At 39.3% G+C, this 20,338-nt stretch overlaps 1 protein-coding gene across 3 annotated transcripts in view; it reads right to left on the reverse strand.

The window, feature by feature from the left end:
* The window catches only part of LOC134527312 (pre-mRNA-splicing factor 38B), a 168,808-nt gene that overhangs the window by 69,164 nt on the left and 79,306 nt on the right, over nucleotides 1–20,338 (reverse strand). For all 3 annotated transcript variants that reach the window (XM_063359868.1, XM_063359866.1, XM_063359867.1), the window contains exon 5: nucleotides 19,980–20,040. In XM_063359868.1, coding sequence (XP_063215938.1) covers nucleotides 19,980–20,040 — 61 coding nt within the window. The remainder of the gene's footprint in view (nucleotides 1–19,979; nucleotides 20,041–20,338) is intronic.

Genomic DNA, 20,338 nt, shown 5'->3' on the forward strand with positions numbered 1-20,338 from the left:
TTTATTTTAGTTTTAAATAAAGTCAGATGCTTTGAAAAACAACAGTACTTAGTTTCACAAGTAATAGAGGATAAATTTCCCATATAATTTAGACCTGTGTTTAGATGAGCAGTTTGAGCATGACCAGTAACAGTTGACTACACATCAACACAGCACTTCAAGCACCTCGCTATTTTACCCGACAACCATGTGGGGAAAGCTTTCAACCATGAGAGCTATTAAACACACAATATGACTGACAAAACTGAGCCTAATAAAAACAAACCCTTATGATATCTAACAAAAAGAACCATTATGATGCAACTAATGTGATGATAAAGCATAATTTGGTACCCAAATTATATCATGAAAAAGGATGCTGTGCCTACGGAGGACATGAAGTAGACAATAAACGATACGTCATGTGTACGCAAAAAGAGGAGAGGTGAGCTCCAATGCAGTTCTGCCATTGGCTCTGTCCACGCACGGCTGGCTCAATACGAGAGAGCGCCACGAGCCTTGACAGTTACGTGGTGTAGGGCTTTACTAGCTTTTTAACTAGGTGGGTTGTACGCTGTAGGAAAACCTCCTGGAGTATGTTTACAAGTTTCTTCCCATCTGTAGCTCTTAATCCCGAGAGAAAACTAACACTGGCAAAATAATGATAGATTGTCACACAGACAAATAGCAGACATATGGCAAAACAATAGTATAACAGTTTTAAAAGGAAGAAATGGAAGACTCCTTATCACACACTTAAGGAACCCTTAAATAAAAGTTATTTTAAGGATTAAATCCCTTGAGGTATCATATACAACTTTCCACATCCTCAGGTGGGCTAGTATTTCACTCATATTAGCTAGATCAATCTAGACCCACTTAAGTTGTGCCACTGTGGTATATGTGCCCCTGTGGTAAATTGTTATTGCTAAAACATTAAAAAAGTTCTATCTCACCAATTTGGCCATGTAAAATATATGATTTGCTGTTTACATACTTAACAAGATATAATTTGATGTATGTACTCAAGGGCTACACCAGAAAGTGGGGGGGGTGTAGGGGGGCAGTTGCCCCCCCCCCCTAGAGATTCAAAAAATGTAACCAAATGCAAAACAAATATATACTTTTCACACAACTTCCCCCCCCCCAGGCCATTGACTGGCAACACCCTTGTATGTATGTGGTTGGGGTGGTTGGGCGGTGGTGTGGTGTGGTGGTGGTGGTTGGGTGGTTGGGTGGTGGTGTGGTGGTGGTGGTTGGGTGGTGGTGTGGTGTGGTGGTGGTGGTTGGGTGGTGGTGTGGTGTGGTGGTGGTGGTTGGGTGGTGGTGTGGTGTGGTGGTGGTTGGGTGGTGGTGTGGTGGTGGTGGTTGGGTGGTGGTGTGGTGTGGTGGTGGTGGTTGGGTGGTGGTGTGGTGTGGTGGTGGTGGTTGGGTGGTGGTGTGGTGTGGTGGTGGTGGTTGGGTGGTGGTGTGGTGTGGTGGTGGTGGTTGGGTGGTGGTGTGGTGTGGTGGTGGTGGTTGGGTGGTGGTGTGGTGGTGGTGGTTGGGTGGTGGTGTGGTGTGGTGGTGTGGTGGTGGTGGTGGTTGGGTGGTGGTGTGGTGTGGTGGTGGTGGTTGGGTGGTGGTGTGGTGTGGTGGTGGTTGGGTGGTGGTGATTGGGTGGTGGTGTGGTGTGGTGGTGGTTGGGTGGTGGTGTGGTGGTGGTGGTTGGGTGGTGGTGTGGTGTGGTGGTGGTGGTTGGGTGGTGGTGTGGTGTGGTGGTGGTGGTTGGGTGGTGGTGTGGTGTGGTGGTGGTGGTTGGGTGGTGGTGTGGTGTGGTGGTTGGGTGGTGGTGTGGTGTGGTGGTGGTGGTTGGGTGGTGGTGGTGTGGTGGTGGTGGTTGGGTGGTGGTGTGGTGTGGTGGTGGTGGTTGGGTGGTGGTGTGGTGTGGTGGTGGTGGTTGGGTGGTGGTGTGGTGGTGGTGGTTGGGTGGTGGTGTGGTGTGGTGGTGTGGTGGTGGTGGTTGGGTGGTGGTGTGGTGTGGTGGTGGTGGTTGGGTGGTGGTGTGGTGTGGTGTGGTGGTGTGGTGTGGTGGTTGGGTGGTGGTGGTTGGGTGGTGGTGGTGTGGTGTGGTGTGGTGTGGTGTGGGTGGTGGTGGTGGTGGTGGTGGTGGTGGTGGTGGTGTTGGTGGTTGTGGTTGTGGTGGTGGTGGAGGAGAGGGAGGAGGAGGAGGAGGAGAGGGAGGAGGAGGAGGAGAGGGAGGAGGAGGAGGAGAGGGAGGAGGAGGAGGAGAGGGAGGAGGATGAGGAGGAGAGGGAGGATGAGGAGGAGAGGGAGGAGGAGGAGAGGGAGGATGAGGAGAGGGAGGAGGAGGAGAGGGAGGAGGAGGAGAGGGAGGAGGAGGAGGAGAAAATACATTACAGTCATTCAGGATTTTTTGTACACCACTAGTCAAAATACTAGGCTGGACATTAATTTATTAGGTAAAAAACATATTTTAAAACCATGTTTTTGGAGTCTTAAAGAAATCATTTGCATCTACAATATTAAATAAAAAAAATTTGATGTTGAGATTGCAATTTCAAAAATTTACTCCCAACAATGTTATACACTTAAAACCTTGATAGAGAATGATTATGAAATAACAATAATGCTACGATGATGCAGCTCACTTGCGAACTATTGAATGAGATCAGGCAACAATGCTCTCATGTTTTTGCTAAGATTTGACAGAACTAAACCTGGCCAGCATCTACCACAACATCTTAACTGAAACTTAAAACTGACTTCAACCCAGTAGCCTACTTCTGTGGCTATGAACAAATTAAAGACTAATGGTACCAGCTTAACGATGTAATCTTCTTCCAGTTACAATCTAATACCCATTTTTCTTCCCCAACGCATGAATTTCTCCATTAATCTAAGAGCTGCTTTATTTACAAACATAGATATGTACTATTATTGGCCTGTCACACAAGTGGACTTAATCCCAATTGAATCCCAATTATTAATCCAGCATACATTCTGAATACAATCCCTCCAGTTTGTGAGCATTCTAAAAAAAACCCTGTTGAAATCTGACACTATAAGAATTCAATTCAGTGAGGTAGAAGTTAGAACAACTCATCAGAACTGAATTTTACATTTATATGCAAGCTACCTCAAGAACCAATTTTTTTTATAGAAAAGCTGAAAACACCCTAATCATGCCTTAAATATTTAAAGTATACACAATAGGTCCGCCGTATTACAATACACTGCAAGTACTATGCCCGGCAGATATCTTGGCGTCTGAGCTCCCTAGTCCTGTCTGGAGGGGAGGGGAGGGCGAAGAAGAAGCGATACCCTATTGTCAAGGTCAGCGGCCAGGTTTGTTCTAGCAGAACAGAATACATTCGGCGCGTGACTTCCTACACTACGTAAGTCTGTATCCACGTCCGTGGGGGCCCTAGGGCGGTAAGGCCTTTTGGCTAAGAGCGCTGGGTTACCAAACTAAAAGTGAGAAATCCTATGAATTGTACTTGTATTACATAAGTGTAACATTGTGTAAATTGCAGTGGTTGTGCTCGAATATTTGTACTCATCTGTCAGGAAAAGTAACAAACTATTATCTAAACCTGCAATGTTTTAATTTGTCCCATTAAATATACTTACGGTGCCTGCTAATTATTATGCTAACCAAAGTTAATTGAAATGTTAACTCAGTAACTAGCGAAAACCAGACACGATTTATTTTGGAAAACTAGGTCACTTAGTATGTAAAATAAATTTAAAACTATGCTTCTCAATTCATTGTGTTCTCAAAGTTAATTAAAACAAAAGTCTTACAATAAAAAGCAAATGACCAAAACATTACGCAATTGTAGCTCTCCATGCGAAAGCTATCTCACAGTTGATGACGCAGGAGCCAGTCTAGCCCTAATCGTTTTCCGGTTTCCGTAACTAAAACGTTCAATTTAGCGCTGGATGTACATTTAAGTAAACATGGAGCTTGTTATGTTATATTTGCTGCTTTAACTGCATGTGAGTCGTTTAGGAAACACCTGACTACCAACGTTAATGGCATTTAAAAAATGCTTGTGTATGTGTGGCTTTATATTTTAATGCACCTATAATCAATTATTTATTATAAATGTAAATACAATTTGCATTGTACTTCCACTTTAGAATGCATATTATAACCTTCAAAACCTCATATATATATTATATGATTTGTTTAATGTAAGTACGAAGTTCTCTTTCCATGATAATTGATTGTATTAGGTGACGAAAAACAAAATAAAGTTAAAATTAATTACTATTATTACTATTCTTATTACTTTCTCTACGTACTCCCGTTTTCCCCGTTCTGTCATTTCGTCAACGCTTCATACTCATCATTTCTCCACAATAGGCTATCAAGACCTTACTTGTTAATAGCCGCCCAACTCACACACACCCTAACTGCCCAAATATTTTACTCCACTATACACTACGTAAAAGAAACGTAGTAAAGATATATTTCCATTGTTTATTAAATACTTAAAATATCTGTTTTTTCCTGGCGTAGTCTGTGGGTCATGTGATCGTTCTTTGCTGACTTTACGAACCCTGACTATGGACCGTTCACTCACACCCATGTACTTCGCTGCTCTTGCAGTCTGTCTCTGTAAAGGCTCGAGCAGACATTTATTTTTCGCTTCTTCATCACAAAACTGCATCACGGTTTTATTATTTCCCGCTCTCCGCTATGTATCACTTTACCGCGCCTCTGCGAGCTGCCACCTTCGCCTTCCATTTTCAGGTATACACTGAAAGGCGATATTTTCCTAACAGCCACTACACGGCTCTCGGCTACGTGTCACCTGCTTACCCCCTCCACTTTCTCCGGTCCCACTGTCCCCGCACCCCCGCGCTGAGACACGCCAAGATAACTGCCGGGCACAGTATACTGGGCTGGTGAGGGAGAAGTTATGTTATATTGCAATACACTAGGAGTATTTTGGGCTGGCGAGGTAGCCGGGTCTGTTGCATTAAAATACATTAAAGTATACTGGACTGGTGAGCATGAAGTTATGTTGTATTGCAATACAGTGCTATAACTGTTGCCTGGAATTAGGAAGTGGGAATGATATCAGTTGAGAGTTGCTTGAATCCACACATATAACCAGAACCTGTGGTGGTCATGCTTCACTTTATCACATATTTAGCAGCCGTCCTTGTCCAAAGAGCTGTCACATACTGGACTATAATATGACAGTAGCAGTGTTATAATTCCTTAGCCAGGCGGGATGGATTACAAGTGCATAGTACACATCTATCATCCATAGGCAAACACACTGCAGCAGTAAGGGACTGGCTACAACTACCTGAACTTACGACTATTATCTTACAGTGCCACCTACTGTCAAAGTGCCTGCCTACACACACCCCCTCACCCCTGCAGCAGGAAGGAAGGGTAACTTAGGCATTTTGTATCGTAGTTCAGAACTTGGAAAATTTCTAGTGTTATGTCACAATGTGTTCATACATGCATGCTGCACATGGCACACACATACTGACTGAACCTACTGAATTCCACGATAAATTTCAAAAAACATAATTAGAGGACATATTTTCTATATCATTTAATTCAAAAGATGAGGTAGTAACTCTTTTAGATGAGGTGCAAACTTTTTTCCCACTTTTAATAACTGAAAGGCTATATTTAACTTATAACGCAAAAATTACAGTATGTTTTTTTTAACAACATCCTTTTTCATGAAGAATATAACAGTTTTTATTTTAAAGTGTATATGTTTACAATCATAAAACAGAGATGAAGGTTTTCAAGTAAAACACTGACACTCGTAATAATGGATGTTATGCAAAACAGTGCAGTTGGAAATTTGCAGTATCTCAACACTGGACAGCTCAGCTCAACAGGCAAGGTAATAAGACCACCTTACGAACTACAGTAATAACTCCAGCTTCAAACTTGAAACACTTATTGTCTAAGAAATGCATTTATAACAAAATACTTCTTAGTACTTGCAGTTAAACAAGGTTCGAAGCACAAAAGTTGCACTCCATAAGGCTTAGGTTGAAGCGCGCCTTGGGTCCTGTTGGCACACGGAACGCCATTACACTCAATGTACCACTCTCTTTCACATCACTTTACATCTAGAGTAACTAATGTAAGACAGTTAAGACACAAACCTAGGTTTAGTGTTAGTGGTAGTCAAGAAAACATCACTGCTTAGCATTCATGCTCACCAAGTCCCGGACCAATACACAATCTGTTCTTCAGAAAGTTATATATTTATGTAACAAATTATTACAGCAATGGTCACACATTTCTAAGATTGTAGGTGAACAGATAAGCGACATGCAACCCTGCAACAGAAGACTTTTCCCTAAAGTATGGATGCATACGGACTCACGAAAACGGTGTTCACACACTCGCTCACAAACATCTGTGGGGGCACTCCGTCTGGCCTCTTATGTATGTGCCCCATGCGACCAGACCATCAAATCTCAATAACAGCCAGCCAAGAGTGATGGTGTTGTGGGTAGTCTGCTAATTCACTTACTGTACATAGACCTAATAGTGTTTTACTTGTATGTAGTAACCTTTTTGGTAATGCAAACCGAATGGAATAAAACACACATAACTCACAATGATAAATCAACTCAACTAAAAATTTCTGAAGACATAATTCATTCCTATTTATAATTAATACTTTGACTAGACTCTGCTACGTTAATAGTAATGTGAAATATTACCTGTTTTAGCAGAGCAATGTAAGCACAAAGTTTATAACACAATGAAAATTTAACAAAGTGGAAATTTTTTTTTTTAGTTTCTATTGGTTTGAATATTGTTTCATTTGTTATATCAAATACAACCGTAATGATATTAATGACAAAATATCATTGTTTGCCCTTATCTAATAGATACACTGATCGGTCAAAATTATTATCTAGTGAAAAAAGAATTAAAATACACATATATTGTAAATATATAATGTGCTAAGAAAAAGACCAACAGTCTTTAATGTGGCTTTTCTTGATGTTTCCCATCTGTTAAGAGGATTAAGAGACACTTCCTGCATATTTTAATATTTCATTGTGTTTTTTTCTATGAAAGTATCATACAAGTTTCAGATAACAGTAATAATGTATTCTAATGCGAAGGTCCACATCAATAACTAAACACTAGGTTATGTTTTACATGAAAGAATGGCAACAGTTCACAAATACCAGAATACATATTTTATTTCTATGTTATTTGTCTGCAGTAACTAACTCAGAGAGTAATGTAAACACAGTTATTATTTACAGTGAAGCATAACACTAATAAGATTTCTGATATTAAGTTTAGAACTTGAAATAAAAATAAACCTTAGTGTGGATTGTTCTCAGCTAACACTTTTTTTTTCTACTTGTGAGTCACATAGGGTGGCTGACTTTGAATTATTATGGATTATTTTAATCCTCTTCTAATTTCTCTCCACAGCTCTTAGACTTGCCACAGACACACATCACAGAGCAGAAGTACCCAGCCCCACGGCTGGGAGCAGATGTCCCATACACTTGAACCTATCAGTAAAGAATAGTATTATAGGGATATGAGGATAGCTATCCAAATGCTGCTGCGTTAATCAAAATGGAAATGTGCCAAGCCGCAAAGCCGTTCGAACCGAACTCATGTGTGACAATAGCCCACAATCGATGCCGGGACAAATTTCCTCCTGGAAATAGTGTGTTCATATATCCCGCCCTGCCATTCATCTGAGCTGTGGAATGTTTCACTTCTGCAAGGTTTCACAGTGAACTTCTCTCCTCTTGTATGTATGCTTTTTACCTGAAAATAATGCAATGATTTTTATCAAAACTGCTAAAACTAAAAGTGGAGTCATATTATAATTATTGTTAACTTGTATCTTGCTTATGGGAACACCTTAGTCGAAAAACTACCCGCTCTGCCTCTAAACTGTGTCGCTCATGCCACTAAGTCTGGGGCTTCCTGAGTCTCTGCATAGACGAGACAGATGATAGGAGAGGGTTCCTTCTGTTTCTCTACAATGTGGCTGCTGGTCTCTCCTCTTCACCCTCCCAGACAAACAAAATGTATCACCGCATGCTTTGTGCTCTGAACATGGCTTGGTGTTTCTATATCACTCTACTAAAGAAAGTGGCACCAGAAAAGGTCTACTAAATATGAAATAAATTTATTAATTTAAATAATTTTCAAATGCTTTGTACTTGATTTTAGATTTCAAGTCCATAAAGTCTTTTTCATAAACTCATAATCAAAAAGTTTGGGTTCGCATTATATTCACCCAGAGTCACATTAATTTTGGTTAAATACAGTATGTCTGATTTTTTTGCTGACAAGTTGTTCAAAACAACAACTGAATCTTAAATTTCTGCCTTTTTCATAATTAAAGGCATTATTTTCCCTCTTACTAAATGCACCAGACCAAACGTCACAGCCTACTATTACACGGACAAAAAAAAAGCAGGCAGTCTCTACTAGGCTTCCGCTGATTCTGGATATTTTCCACTTTGTACGTTTCTCTCTTGGCACCAGGCATTGAAGCCTGGACTGATTCAGTAACATAACAAGGAACTACTGATTCTCACAGTCCATAACTAGCCTCTTTAGATGGCCGAGTTGTCTAGGGTTTTCATATTTGTCACTGAATGCCTTACTTTCAGTTTATCCGTCTCTGAAATGCGAGCCAACAGAGGAATCAACCTGAATTCTTTTATCCATTCATCGTGAAGAAAACGATGTGTGACAACTCTGCTCTTATGTCATTGCTGCTTATACAACCAAAAATATAGTGTCACATGATAAACTACTTGTAGAGTTTTGCACTGCTTCAAATGTGTCCGTTCCAGACCACACCAATGTTTTAAGAAGATAGCCACCATCCGGACTACTGAAACTATTGACTTTGAGAACAAAGATGCACAATTGAGGTGTAAGTAGCTTAGCATGACATCATTAGACTGTTTTAAATGACCATGTAAATTGTGTGAAAAAGTGCTTTACCTCAAAGTGTTTTACCTCAAAGAAAATGCAGCAGATGTATTTTATCCTAAGAAAAATGGGCAGATATATGCCAAGTGCTTCACATTTAGATACTACATTCTTGTCCATTTGCTCCGGAACCATGTGAAAACTACTGAATGAATTTTTATTAAAATTCTTTTTGTTTATAAGGTCTTTGGCTAACTTTAACAATAAGCTACATAGCATTACAAACTACAGTAGAATCCCGCCGATGCGACCCCCCTCTGATATGTCCATTCCGTTTATACGACTGTTTTTTGAGAAACTGTGAAAAATTTGAGCAGAGAAAGTCGAAAATTGAGTAAAATCGGCTGAAAACCAAGTCTGTTACACATTGTTGGGCGGTGTTCACGTTTATCTTGGCGAGCGCTGTACTGTAAGCAGGCAGGCATACAAAAGACGGATAAAAAAAGACACCACCCCTCTAGACTGTCCACGCTACCTGATAGCATCTAAGCGCGCGTCTTTTGCCGTCCCGGTCCCGTGCCTTTGTCTTGCGACTGGTTAGTGTGATCTTGCCAGCTGCATCTCAGGTGTCACTGGCCACACAAAGCTGTGTTCACTGTGTTAACGACGTCGCCAGATGTTTGGCTCTCTGCTATTTTTCTATAACATCGCTGACTTCGCACATGCGCAGATAAACAAAAAAAATGCGTGGAATTATGCTATACACCTCGGAATCGCATACCCCGAACAATGGGTTCCGATAAATACTTGCGCTATGTGAATTCACGTCACGCGAGTTCGGCTATGCTAGCGGGCTGGCGGTTATTTTCGTTCAAAACGTAGCGAAGGAACTTGTGTGGATCAGGTAGAAAACATTCGGCTATAAACGAAAGATATAAGAACAATGCTATCCTGAAATGCTGTGACATGTTTTTAGAGTAGATAATCACAGCGACAGACCGGGATGCGCTCCCACTCTTGCCGTCAGTGATGTTTATTTTGACAGCTCAAGCAATTAACATTTCCACGTCCCTTCACAATGTAAAAAAAAAAGAAAAAGAAAGAAAGAAAGAAAAAAAACAAGTTGGAATGTTGTCGCACGCGGTGTGGGAGGGGAGGAGGATGCTGACAGTTTCTCAAGCAGAAGGTTGAAATAAGGGAGGGAATGTGTTGAAATGTTAGTCGGAAAAGAGAAGGAGGGGGGGGTGTTTTTAAAACGGTTTGTGGCTCTGGGAGGGATTAACCTTGAAGAATTAGCAGGGGATGGAGAGGTAAGCGTCACGTCACGTATGACGTCAAGCCGCCGCTTCCGCCAGCCTGGCCGGACGAGTTTCTTACGCTCTCGCAGAAGCTACCACAGCGGCTATTCGTGCGGGCGGGTTAAGATAACATGACAGCTGAGACAGCTTTTCGTACGATAGTGGACGCGCCGAGCTCGGCTAGACACTGCCCGAGCGGCATTCACGTGTATGTATCCGACGATGCGGTGACACCCCGAATTCTCTATTGCGACCATTCCGTTTATAAGTCCGTTTTTCCGGAAACCGTGAGGGGTCGCATAAGCGGGATTCTACTGTATTACCAATGGGGTGAAAAATAGGTAGATATAGTTTTATAATAAAACATACTTCTGAACATAATAAGACTGAAGTTATGATATTGGGCAAGAAAAAATATTACGTAATATTAAAACTAACAACCTCTTTTTACCATTTTGCAAACTTCCAAATTTTTTATGAAAAAAAAAATACGCCTCAGAATACACTAGAAAACATAGTTTCATGATTATTTTCTCCTATTTTAAGGATTTCCCCACCTACTCTGACACACACACAGTACACATAGCATCAGGAAAAAAACGTGGTTTGAAAACTTCATAAGTTATCAGAGTGGAGTCTGTTTACAAAAAAGTACATGAAGTATCTAAGAATTTGCTGAGGGCCGATAAGTTATTTTTGTTTCTGGGATTACGATTTTAAACTAAGTTTTTATAAGAGTGAAAATGGCTAAAAGGCATGTTTTCAGCGTAATTTTTAGGCATGAAACAATCAGTACAGATTCTAGAAAGCACTGAAGGGACTTGCATTACAACTTTATCTTAATTTATCTGCCATAAAATTTTAGTCACCACTCAAATTTTTTTTTGTCCTATGAACGATGCCAGTTCAGTGCCTGCGCTTAGAGGTGATACCACGCTGGAAACACCAGCGAGCATGCGCTTATCATCCTGCATCACTAACACAACCACACTCCTGACTAAGTGGGCCCTTTAAGGGTATGAAAAGAGGGTAAGTTTGGGCTCAAAAGAAAACAAAATCATATTTGAAGCTAATAAGCAGAAGATAATATATTGAGACACATAATAAACAAAACATCACTACGATTTAGTTTTATGTGAATGCAATCCACCCTGTAGAGAGCAAGTAGCTGTGAGTTGGAGCACGGGAAAGCCTCGGCATTCTTTGGAGCCACCCGGCCGTCCTCGTGTTTAGCGGGGAATTGAGCGAAATCTCCATTCAACAGTTTAAGTTCCTTGAGCACTGGAATGCTTCTGGATAACTGGGAGAAGCTTTCCCAATACGTATAAATACTGCCACCATTGGATGAGCCAGACAGACACCAACAAGCTACACATCAGGGGAGGAGGAGGAGGTACGCTGCACAAAGATGTCAACGCCGTTACGCTGTCAAAACGCTTTCAGCCGTCACTTTGACTGACAGTGAAAACTATTGGACTCGTAAATTTTCTATGAGTCGCTCAAGTGTATTTTTATGGCGGAAATAGAGACAACACTTTGTAGTAGTGTGTGTGGTAGAAATATTCAAGTTAAAGTAGCACAAGTAGTAAGGTACTTGTACTGTGTCTTGAAGAAACAATACGTTAATGCTGAGTGACTGAAGTTATGATGACAGGCAGGCAAGTGAGTGACCATGACGTAGCGTGATGTGAATGACGTTAACTGAACTTGGACTTTGATACCTTACAGCATCTTGTGATACAGGTCTTTTCATCGGTCACTGCAATCGTACGGCGAATAAGTGAGAGTTGCAGTGCAGGTGTTTAAGTGTCACAACCGAGATAAACTGGCAAGCTGGACGAAAGTGCAGACCTGAAAATACCTGGCAGCTTCCTGTAGCAGGGTGACAACCAGATAGGAAATTAACTGAGAGGTGAAACAAACTTTGCTAGTCGAGTCTAGATGGTCATCTTAGAGCCTCGCAGTGTACAGACGAAGAGCGAGTGAGTGTGTTGATGAATAGAACTGGAATGACGGTAAGAATAGTGGTTCCTGTCCTGTCAGTGGGCTCTAGGTGCTGTTTTTAAAAGCCTTTCTGCAAGTTCCTATCTGGAAGCTGTTACTCCGAAAAGTGAAATATCGCGGACATTGCGGTGTAAAGAGAGAGAGGTTACATGAACGAAACCTGTAGCCCTCAGGTGCCGTTCCTAACAGCATTCCTGTTGGAGATCTGCTGCTGCTCCGATAGGCAAAACTACGCAGATGTTGCGGCCCGAAGTGGGAGATGCCGCATGAATCGGACGAGGAACCGGCAGAAATATATTTAGGCGAGTAAACACAACGTCCCTGTCCGCAGTCACACACGGAGAATACTCCTGCTTGCTTCCCTGGAGTAGGCCTTTTTAAAATAAACTGTAAAAAAAAAAAACAGCTGCTACATACTGCTGTTTATGTAATTTTTTAATTTTTTGATGAGCAGCGGAAAGCACAAATAGTTTGTATGTTTCACTTTGTAAGTAATACCTTGTACATATTTGTGAATAACTCACATAAAATATTTTTAATTCATACAACCTGCAATATTTTTGATAATATTTACGAATGCAGGTATCATAACTTGAATGTGGTGCAGTGCTGGTATGTTGTTAATATTTAGACTTTTATTGGTAAAGTAATATTTTTTGAGGCTTTGGAAAGCATTATTTCTTGTTGATTCATTTGAGTATTTTTCTGCCTCTACCTTTTAGACGGTGTAGTTATAGAAGCACAGCCGTGTAACCAGGGCGTGCTGTGTTGAGCTCAATGCAAAAGACGCAAGTAGATGATTTATCGTTAAGGTTATTGTGAAAAATGTATTAAACCTCTTCTTAATACTGGTGTTTTGATTGTTCACAGTTGCCTTACGAGCATACTTCTAGTCTGAACATGAGTATTATTATTATTGCACACTGTGCTTACCAGTATTTAATATTTGTAATTATAAAGTATTTATAATAAATGTGCATATTCAGACTCTTGGTACTCATTGCCAGTAATCAAATCCCCTCTTGTCACCACTCCCTGTCATTTATGGTGGGGGGAGGTAACAAATTATTATGTTTGAAATATACAAATCAAAACATCATAGTTAATAACAAGATAGATTTATCAAACAACATGTTGACAAACAGAGTTATGTCACTACAATAGGGTCAGATATGGTTTTCTTTTATACCTTTATGTTTGATGTTATTGTATTACATAGTTCAAAAATGTTATGTTAATACCATTATATTCACAGAAACTGCTCATTGGCTCTTGAATCCTGCTACAATTTCATTTAGTGGTTACCCTCGGCATGTATCACTGAAAAAGGACTCATCTATCTCCCTTACAGGTTTTCACAGCAACAAAAATGAGTGGTGGAGCTCCGAACCCCCAAAAACTTGATATCCACTCAAGGTACTTAGCGATATTAGGTACGACAATAAGTTACAAGTGTAAGATCCCAGAAAGATCAGAGCCATTCCTTTTCCCTATCACCTATCACCTATCACCATTTCTTAAAAACCTTTCTCATTCCCATCTTCCCCTAGTAACAACCCCGACTAATGCCCTCCCACTTATTAAATGGTTTAAGTAAAAATATATTATTCTGTTTCATTATGTTCAGTACATTGTTTAGGTTTGCTGTTATCATTTAAAATCATAATTTACCTTATTTTATGCTTTTTAAGGTGTTCTGACGATTTGTTTACTTTATAGTGAATAAGCCTCTCGCTTCATTTTTACCTGTTTTGTTAGAAAATTTTGGTTTTTGTATGCTTTCGTGTATTTTTTAAGGATTGCTTGTTTTAACTTGGATCAAAATGGTGTGTTAACATAATTTTCTATTGTACTTATATTTCCTCACCATGATTCTTTTCTGAAGGTAAGCTGATACATTAGTTTGGGCATATGCAGCTGCATAGCCTAGTTCCTCAGTTACTGTCTGAGTGAGGTACCAAGTAGGTCATGAGATGGGCAGTGGCGCACAAAATAATATAAGTATGTGAGTTATAGAGAATTTAGCTGCTTTGGTCTGGGCGCTACCTTTTATCATCAACCTGTTTTAATTTTTTTTTGGAATTTTTAACTAGAAGTTTGCAGGAGTTAACTCATAGCAATGTTCGAGTAATCGAGCCATTGCTCCAAGGACGTAGTCTTCTGGCTGTACAGTGAGTTCGTGTGTAACCACGGAACTTATCTACGAACTATCCTTAAATATTCATTTGATACTTCTGAACAGTCAACGTGTTGATTTTTGGAGTCGACAAAGAGGTCATGAGAGAAAATTTTTATACTCTAAATGCACTATTTTTTTGTGGTCGCAAGATGGCTGCAACAGTGACTGAATTTTCTTCATGTATCAATAAAAATGTTTTAATATCAGTTTTTGTCTGAGAGATATTATTTTAATAAACAACATTTCTTTGGAACTTGATTTTTCAGTGCCCAACTTATTTATGCAATTTATGTAAGTCCACTTAAGGCAGAGTTTTGAGCTAGCCCGGGAGGTCTGAGGTGCGACACCCTCACCACTACAGTAACGGCCAGAACAGTCCAGGCCCTTAATGGCCGTAGCAATATTTCCTTTATTCACTGGTTTAAATATGTACCAAATAAAATTACAGTAAACTCTCGATTATCCGGGCCTGGATTATCCGGTTTTCGGGTTATCCGTGCTTGATTTTTTTATGAAGTTGTAAAAAAAAATGACGGGTGTAGCTACGCCGCGACTGCGCAGCGCTTATTTATTTTTTTTTTTTTTACTGCTGACCCTTCAGACCCTTGTTCACCGCCACCTTCATCCGTCAATTTGTCACATTTTAAACCATAAAGGAATGCCTTTACTGCTGCTTCCGGCTCAACTCCCCCCCCCCCTTTTTATTTTATTTTCAAGCGTTCTTTTCAAAGCGCCCCACCACGCTATAAAAAAAAAGTCCATCTACCTCTTTTACCTTCCCACACTCCTGACGGCTGGAAGAGGCATTTTTCATGCAGTTATTTACATCAGTTCTCCCAGGCACATTTGTTTTTGTAATCATGTCTGGTAAAAGGAAACGTAAAGTGCTGACAATAGCAGAGAAGTTAGAAGTTGTGGACAGGTTAAGAAAAGGAGAAACTGCCGCGAAATTAGCACAGGAATATGAAATTGTAATCCAAACCGTGCGAGACATTAATAAAAGTGAAGAAAAACTTTTGCAGTTTGCTAGTAGATCAGACATTGTGGCAGGGCCTTCTAAATGTAAAAGCATGAAAACATCTACCCACGCACACGCACGCAACGAGGTCTCACACTCGCACAAAAGGAACAAGGCTCTCGTACACACGTACACACATGGTGTGGTGGGGGGGGGGGTTAGGAATTTCCCCTCTACCGGCCGAAGCAGCAGTAACACAATGGGAGGGGGAGGGCTTCTTGAAAACGCCGAGCGAGAGAGACAGAGAGAGAAAGGGAGTATGTTGTTCGCCACCAGACACCCCTTCCTCACCCAAAAACCCCCACCCAACAACAGCCATCATTCTTTCTGGACAGCTAGGTGCGAGTCATGGTCCACAGCCCCCGCGCCAGCATAGCCACGTCCCTCTCTCGCTTTGCAGCCTTTGTTTACTGCATGAACCTTTTTTTCCTTCCAACTAACGGTATTTTTCCTTGTTTGAAGATGCCATTTAAATCACTATTTCTTACGAAAGAGCCAACAAGGAAGCACTCGTAATAACCAGATTAGTTTAGGATTATTATTTACGTAGTCAAACTGACGGTGCATTTCAAAACTCTCGTAACTTCGAAGGTCTCGTAGTATCCCATACTCGTAGTTATGACTGTAAAGTGCATCCTAATTTTAATATGCGGAATTAACAAGAAACAATATCTTGCCGCGCGAGGTAGAAAAATAAAATGCAATAGCTGGAAGGGGGAAAATAAGGTGTATAATAATGTGCTGTGGTTCAGACACTTATTTTGTAGTGACCCCGGATAATAGGTCGTTAAAAGGGTGGAGGGAGATGCTGAGTTGGGACTGCCCCCGCTCTCCCTCCCGTAGCAATAAAGGGGACAGGAGAAGGATGGTGGCAACACAGTGCCGGTATTGTTTACGGTCCAATAAGCTGGGACACAGTATACAAAGCCTTTGCTTGTATTCATCTAATTCTACTGAAGAGACACTCTTTTGCCAGTAAATACACCATTTTTAAGTGGTGAAACGGATTATCCGGGTTTTCTTATGGGCATTCAATTATCCGGGCATCGGAAGGTCCCAATTAACACGGATAATCGAGAGTTTACTGTATATGAAATAACAAATATTTTCACAATGGGCTATTTTCAATTTAAATTACATGACATAAGTTTTAAAAGAATTGCTAAGGGGAAAATAGAAAAAAATTTAAAAATCGGTGCAGCACAATTTCACACTGAACTAGTAGAAAAAAACACATGATAAATAATGTTACATGGTTCACAAGAAAGTAAAACTTATATTAGGTAAAAAATAATTTTAAAAGGTAATAATTTAAGCATACAATATCATCCCTAAAATGCATATGATGACCGAAATCAAGATAAGAATAAAACATGATTATGAACCATCCAACATGCACCACCAGGCTTAACAGATAATAGATAAACAAATAAACAAATTAATTAATTAATATATATATAAGTGGTGCGCATACATTTATCATAGATAAACTAAATGTTTAATCTAATTAAATTTCATTTGTTTACTTGCTTACAGTCAAAATCTTATCCCATCGCCATGAATGCAGGTTAGTGGAAGAAAAAATTATATTATTGATGAGACTTGCAGCTCCCGGAGCAAGACCAACTTCAAGTTTGGCATCTACCACAGAGGCATTTAGAAATGTGTTGCTGCAATACTTATTTACAGACACCTGAAAACATTGCTACCTCGATAACGTGGATACTAACACAAATTTAAGCATTTTCAAATGTAAAATGTGAATTTCTGCATTTAAAATTGAAAACAGCTATATATATATATTACTAAGATTTGGCACATTTGTATTGAATTTTCTTAAATTCGTTCTATAAGTTATATATCAATATTAATATTGTATTGCATTCAACAAAATATATGTATATTTACTTTATTTTTCCATTAATTTTGTTGACACTACAGTTATTTTGATTTCTTAGTTTAGTTGCTATCTTCATTTACTGAATGGTATTGACACACTGGATGTACTACAAAAGGAAAATTTGTCATGTGCTTGAAAAACATGACATAAATATGTAGATACAATGTTTAAATTCTAGCTAAATTGTTATAATATATTTATGAAACAATGATTAAATTTTTACTTATATTTTTTACAACACCTTCACATTTTGGTCAAGATATTATGAGACTTTATGTTGGTCTTGCTCAAATTAACAAATTTTTTTAACGAAAACTTTAATATAAAAATTACGTTGGAATATAATACAAATAAGAATATTTTTTGTCAAATAATTATTGTATTTAATTTTTAAACTATCCTACACCCATAATTATTGTTTGATAACAAGAATGAGACATCCAAAAATTGTGGAATTTCAATCGTAGCCTCAAAATATTAAATCCGTACGTAGCAGTAAATAGGGTGATCACGAAAATTATATGTAAGGAAGGTTTCTATGCTTAAGAATGAAAAAAACTTAAATGCGCAGACAATGCAACTGCACAGTTACTTATGGAAAAAAAAGTTTGTTCTTAAACACATAAAAACAGCAAAACACTATATTGCTACAAAGAAGTTAGCTACACAGCAGACAATAAAGTTTAGACCTCACTGCTTACCAATTTCAACAGTGCTAAATGCTGAAAAATTGTAAGTGATAACTTTGCATTAAAAACCACAGAAGCTTTTGCTAAAGCTATATCGTTGGAGAAATTCGAACACCAGAACTTGCAGTACAGTTTTAAGGGTTGCTTCTGTTAGCTTTCTTGAAAAAGCTCATGCAAAAACTTGCTCACAAGTTTTAAATGACTGTGTCCAGAAGTATGGCACTCAGTTTTGCGACATTAGAGGCACAGTATCTGACTCGGCTCGTTACATGAAGAAATGAATATAAATCTCTTCAGATCATTTTTGGAGAAAACATCCTATATTTACAATGCTGGGCTCACAAGCTGGCACTGGTGGGCAATGCCATGTGCTGTGAATTGAAATAAATAAATGAAATGTGGTTGAGGTGAAGACAGCCTTCTTGAATATAACAAAACGTATGCACAACTATTTACAATATATCTGGCAGAAAATACAAGCAAACCTGCAAATTTGTTCCCAAAGCTAATTTCTACAAGACAGAGTTTGTGATTCAAGTCCATATTTTATTTAACAGAATACCTGCTAGAGATTGTTTACTTCTTTAAACAAGAAGACATGAAGGCAAATATAAATAGTGGTGTTCAGTATTTAAAAATTTTGTCTGCTAGAGATGCTGATGTTCTGGCAGTGTGTGATTTTGTAAAAAAAATTATGCTTCAGACTTTCTTAGAAATTTTGACAAAGCTGAAGGGATCAAAATATTCAATGGCATATTTGTTGAGTTATTATTTAGGAGATCTGACAAAAGGCTTTGATTGTACGTCTCAGCTTGTGAAGATAAAATGTCTCTTTTAACTACTTGGGACAAAGCTTTTGTGAAGCTGAAATGCCAAAAGCATTAGCTTTATGTGGGACAAACTTCAAAGCTTGATCAATTCAGATCCAAGTATGAAGTTTTTTGAGGTCTTTGAACAAGGCGTCAGTCTCAAACACATCTTGCTTAATGATACCAAAAGTATTCTGCCGACAGTGAAAAGCATTCCCATGTTAAGTGAACTGGATAAAACAGTAATTTTTAAAGGTTGAGAATCACTTAAGGAAGCTATACAAGAAGCAGCACAGAGAGGATGTGAATGTAATTTCCGGGAAATGCTAGTGACTGTTGGGACCGAACATCTTCCATGTCCAGCAGCAGCAGCACTGAAAGCCATTTATGTGGAGTCCCACCAATAATGTTGACAGTGAATGCTTATTGAGTCATTACAACCAAGTGGTTACAGAAAGGCCTCAAAACATAGCTTTACGATGCGTTCATTACGATTCGGTCAGAAAACTGCATTTGTATCTTCAGTAATCAAACACTTCAATAGCTAAACTAAGTAGAATTTTACTAAAACAATTTTAGTAATTTTTGTAGTATTTTAAAAATAACAGAAATTTGTGGCTGTTAACATTAATCTGTGATTATGTAAAAAAAAAAAAAGTCTAGGAAAATAACACTTTTTTTTTGGGAAATAAGATATTTCATTGAAATAAGATACTAAAAATTGGCTTTGTAGAGAAAAAAGCTTCTTTATAGCCATTTGTATGCATCAGTGTATTAATTGAATTCAGTAAAAGGTAATCTGTGTATTGCCAAGGGAGAGTGATCCAATGATCCAAACACACAACTCTACTCTAACCTTGTGTTTAGTTAGTTTCCACATGAAAGAGTAACAGCAGCCAGAGCACAACTGTGCGACAGCTCGACACAAGACACATGTCCCCAGACTACGCACTTGTGCTTGCAACAGAACGCTAGTTAAGTATTTCACTATAAGATTCTCAGTTACTGCTATAACAGTCTAGATGTTAATTTTATTTATTTCAAATGTACTTCTTATCATGGAGTTATTCCGAACAGGAGCTTCACAGTCTAACAAACAGTACCAGTACCGAGTGCCAGGTGGAGAAGGCGAGTGTGTGGGGAAGGGAGGGGAGGCGCAGACTCCAGTACGTACCTCCGTGTCTTCTAGGTACGGTTCATACCAGTCCCACAGGTCAGCTGGGGGCTGCGTGTATCTGCGGGCAGAGAATACAAGAGCACACATCACTGTCAGTTGCACAGCACTATCATACCAATAGAATACAAATCTAATCCTCAAACTGACTCCACAACTCTGATGCCAGTTCACCTGCCTTATTTGTTCTGGTTTACTGTTAAGTGTGTTTGGGCTACGAAGAGCTGTTTTATTTTAAGAATGAGCAGAGTACCAACGTATATTACGCAATACCACAAAATTTATTACACAACACACAAAAGTGCTTTAGATATCTTCCTAGGAATCAATTTTTTTTTGTGAAGACAATTCTGCTATGA

This window comes from Bacillus rossius, chromosome 1 (genome assembly GCF_032445375.1).
Source record: "Bacillus rossius redtenbacheri isolate Brsri chromosome 1, Brsri_v3, whole genome shotgun sequence".
In the NCBI taxonomy this organism is placed as follows: domain Eukaryota; kingdom Metazoa; phylum Arthropoda; class Insecta; order Phasmatodea; family Bacillidae; genus Bacillus; species Bacillus rossius.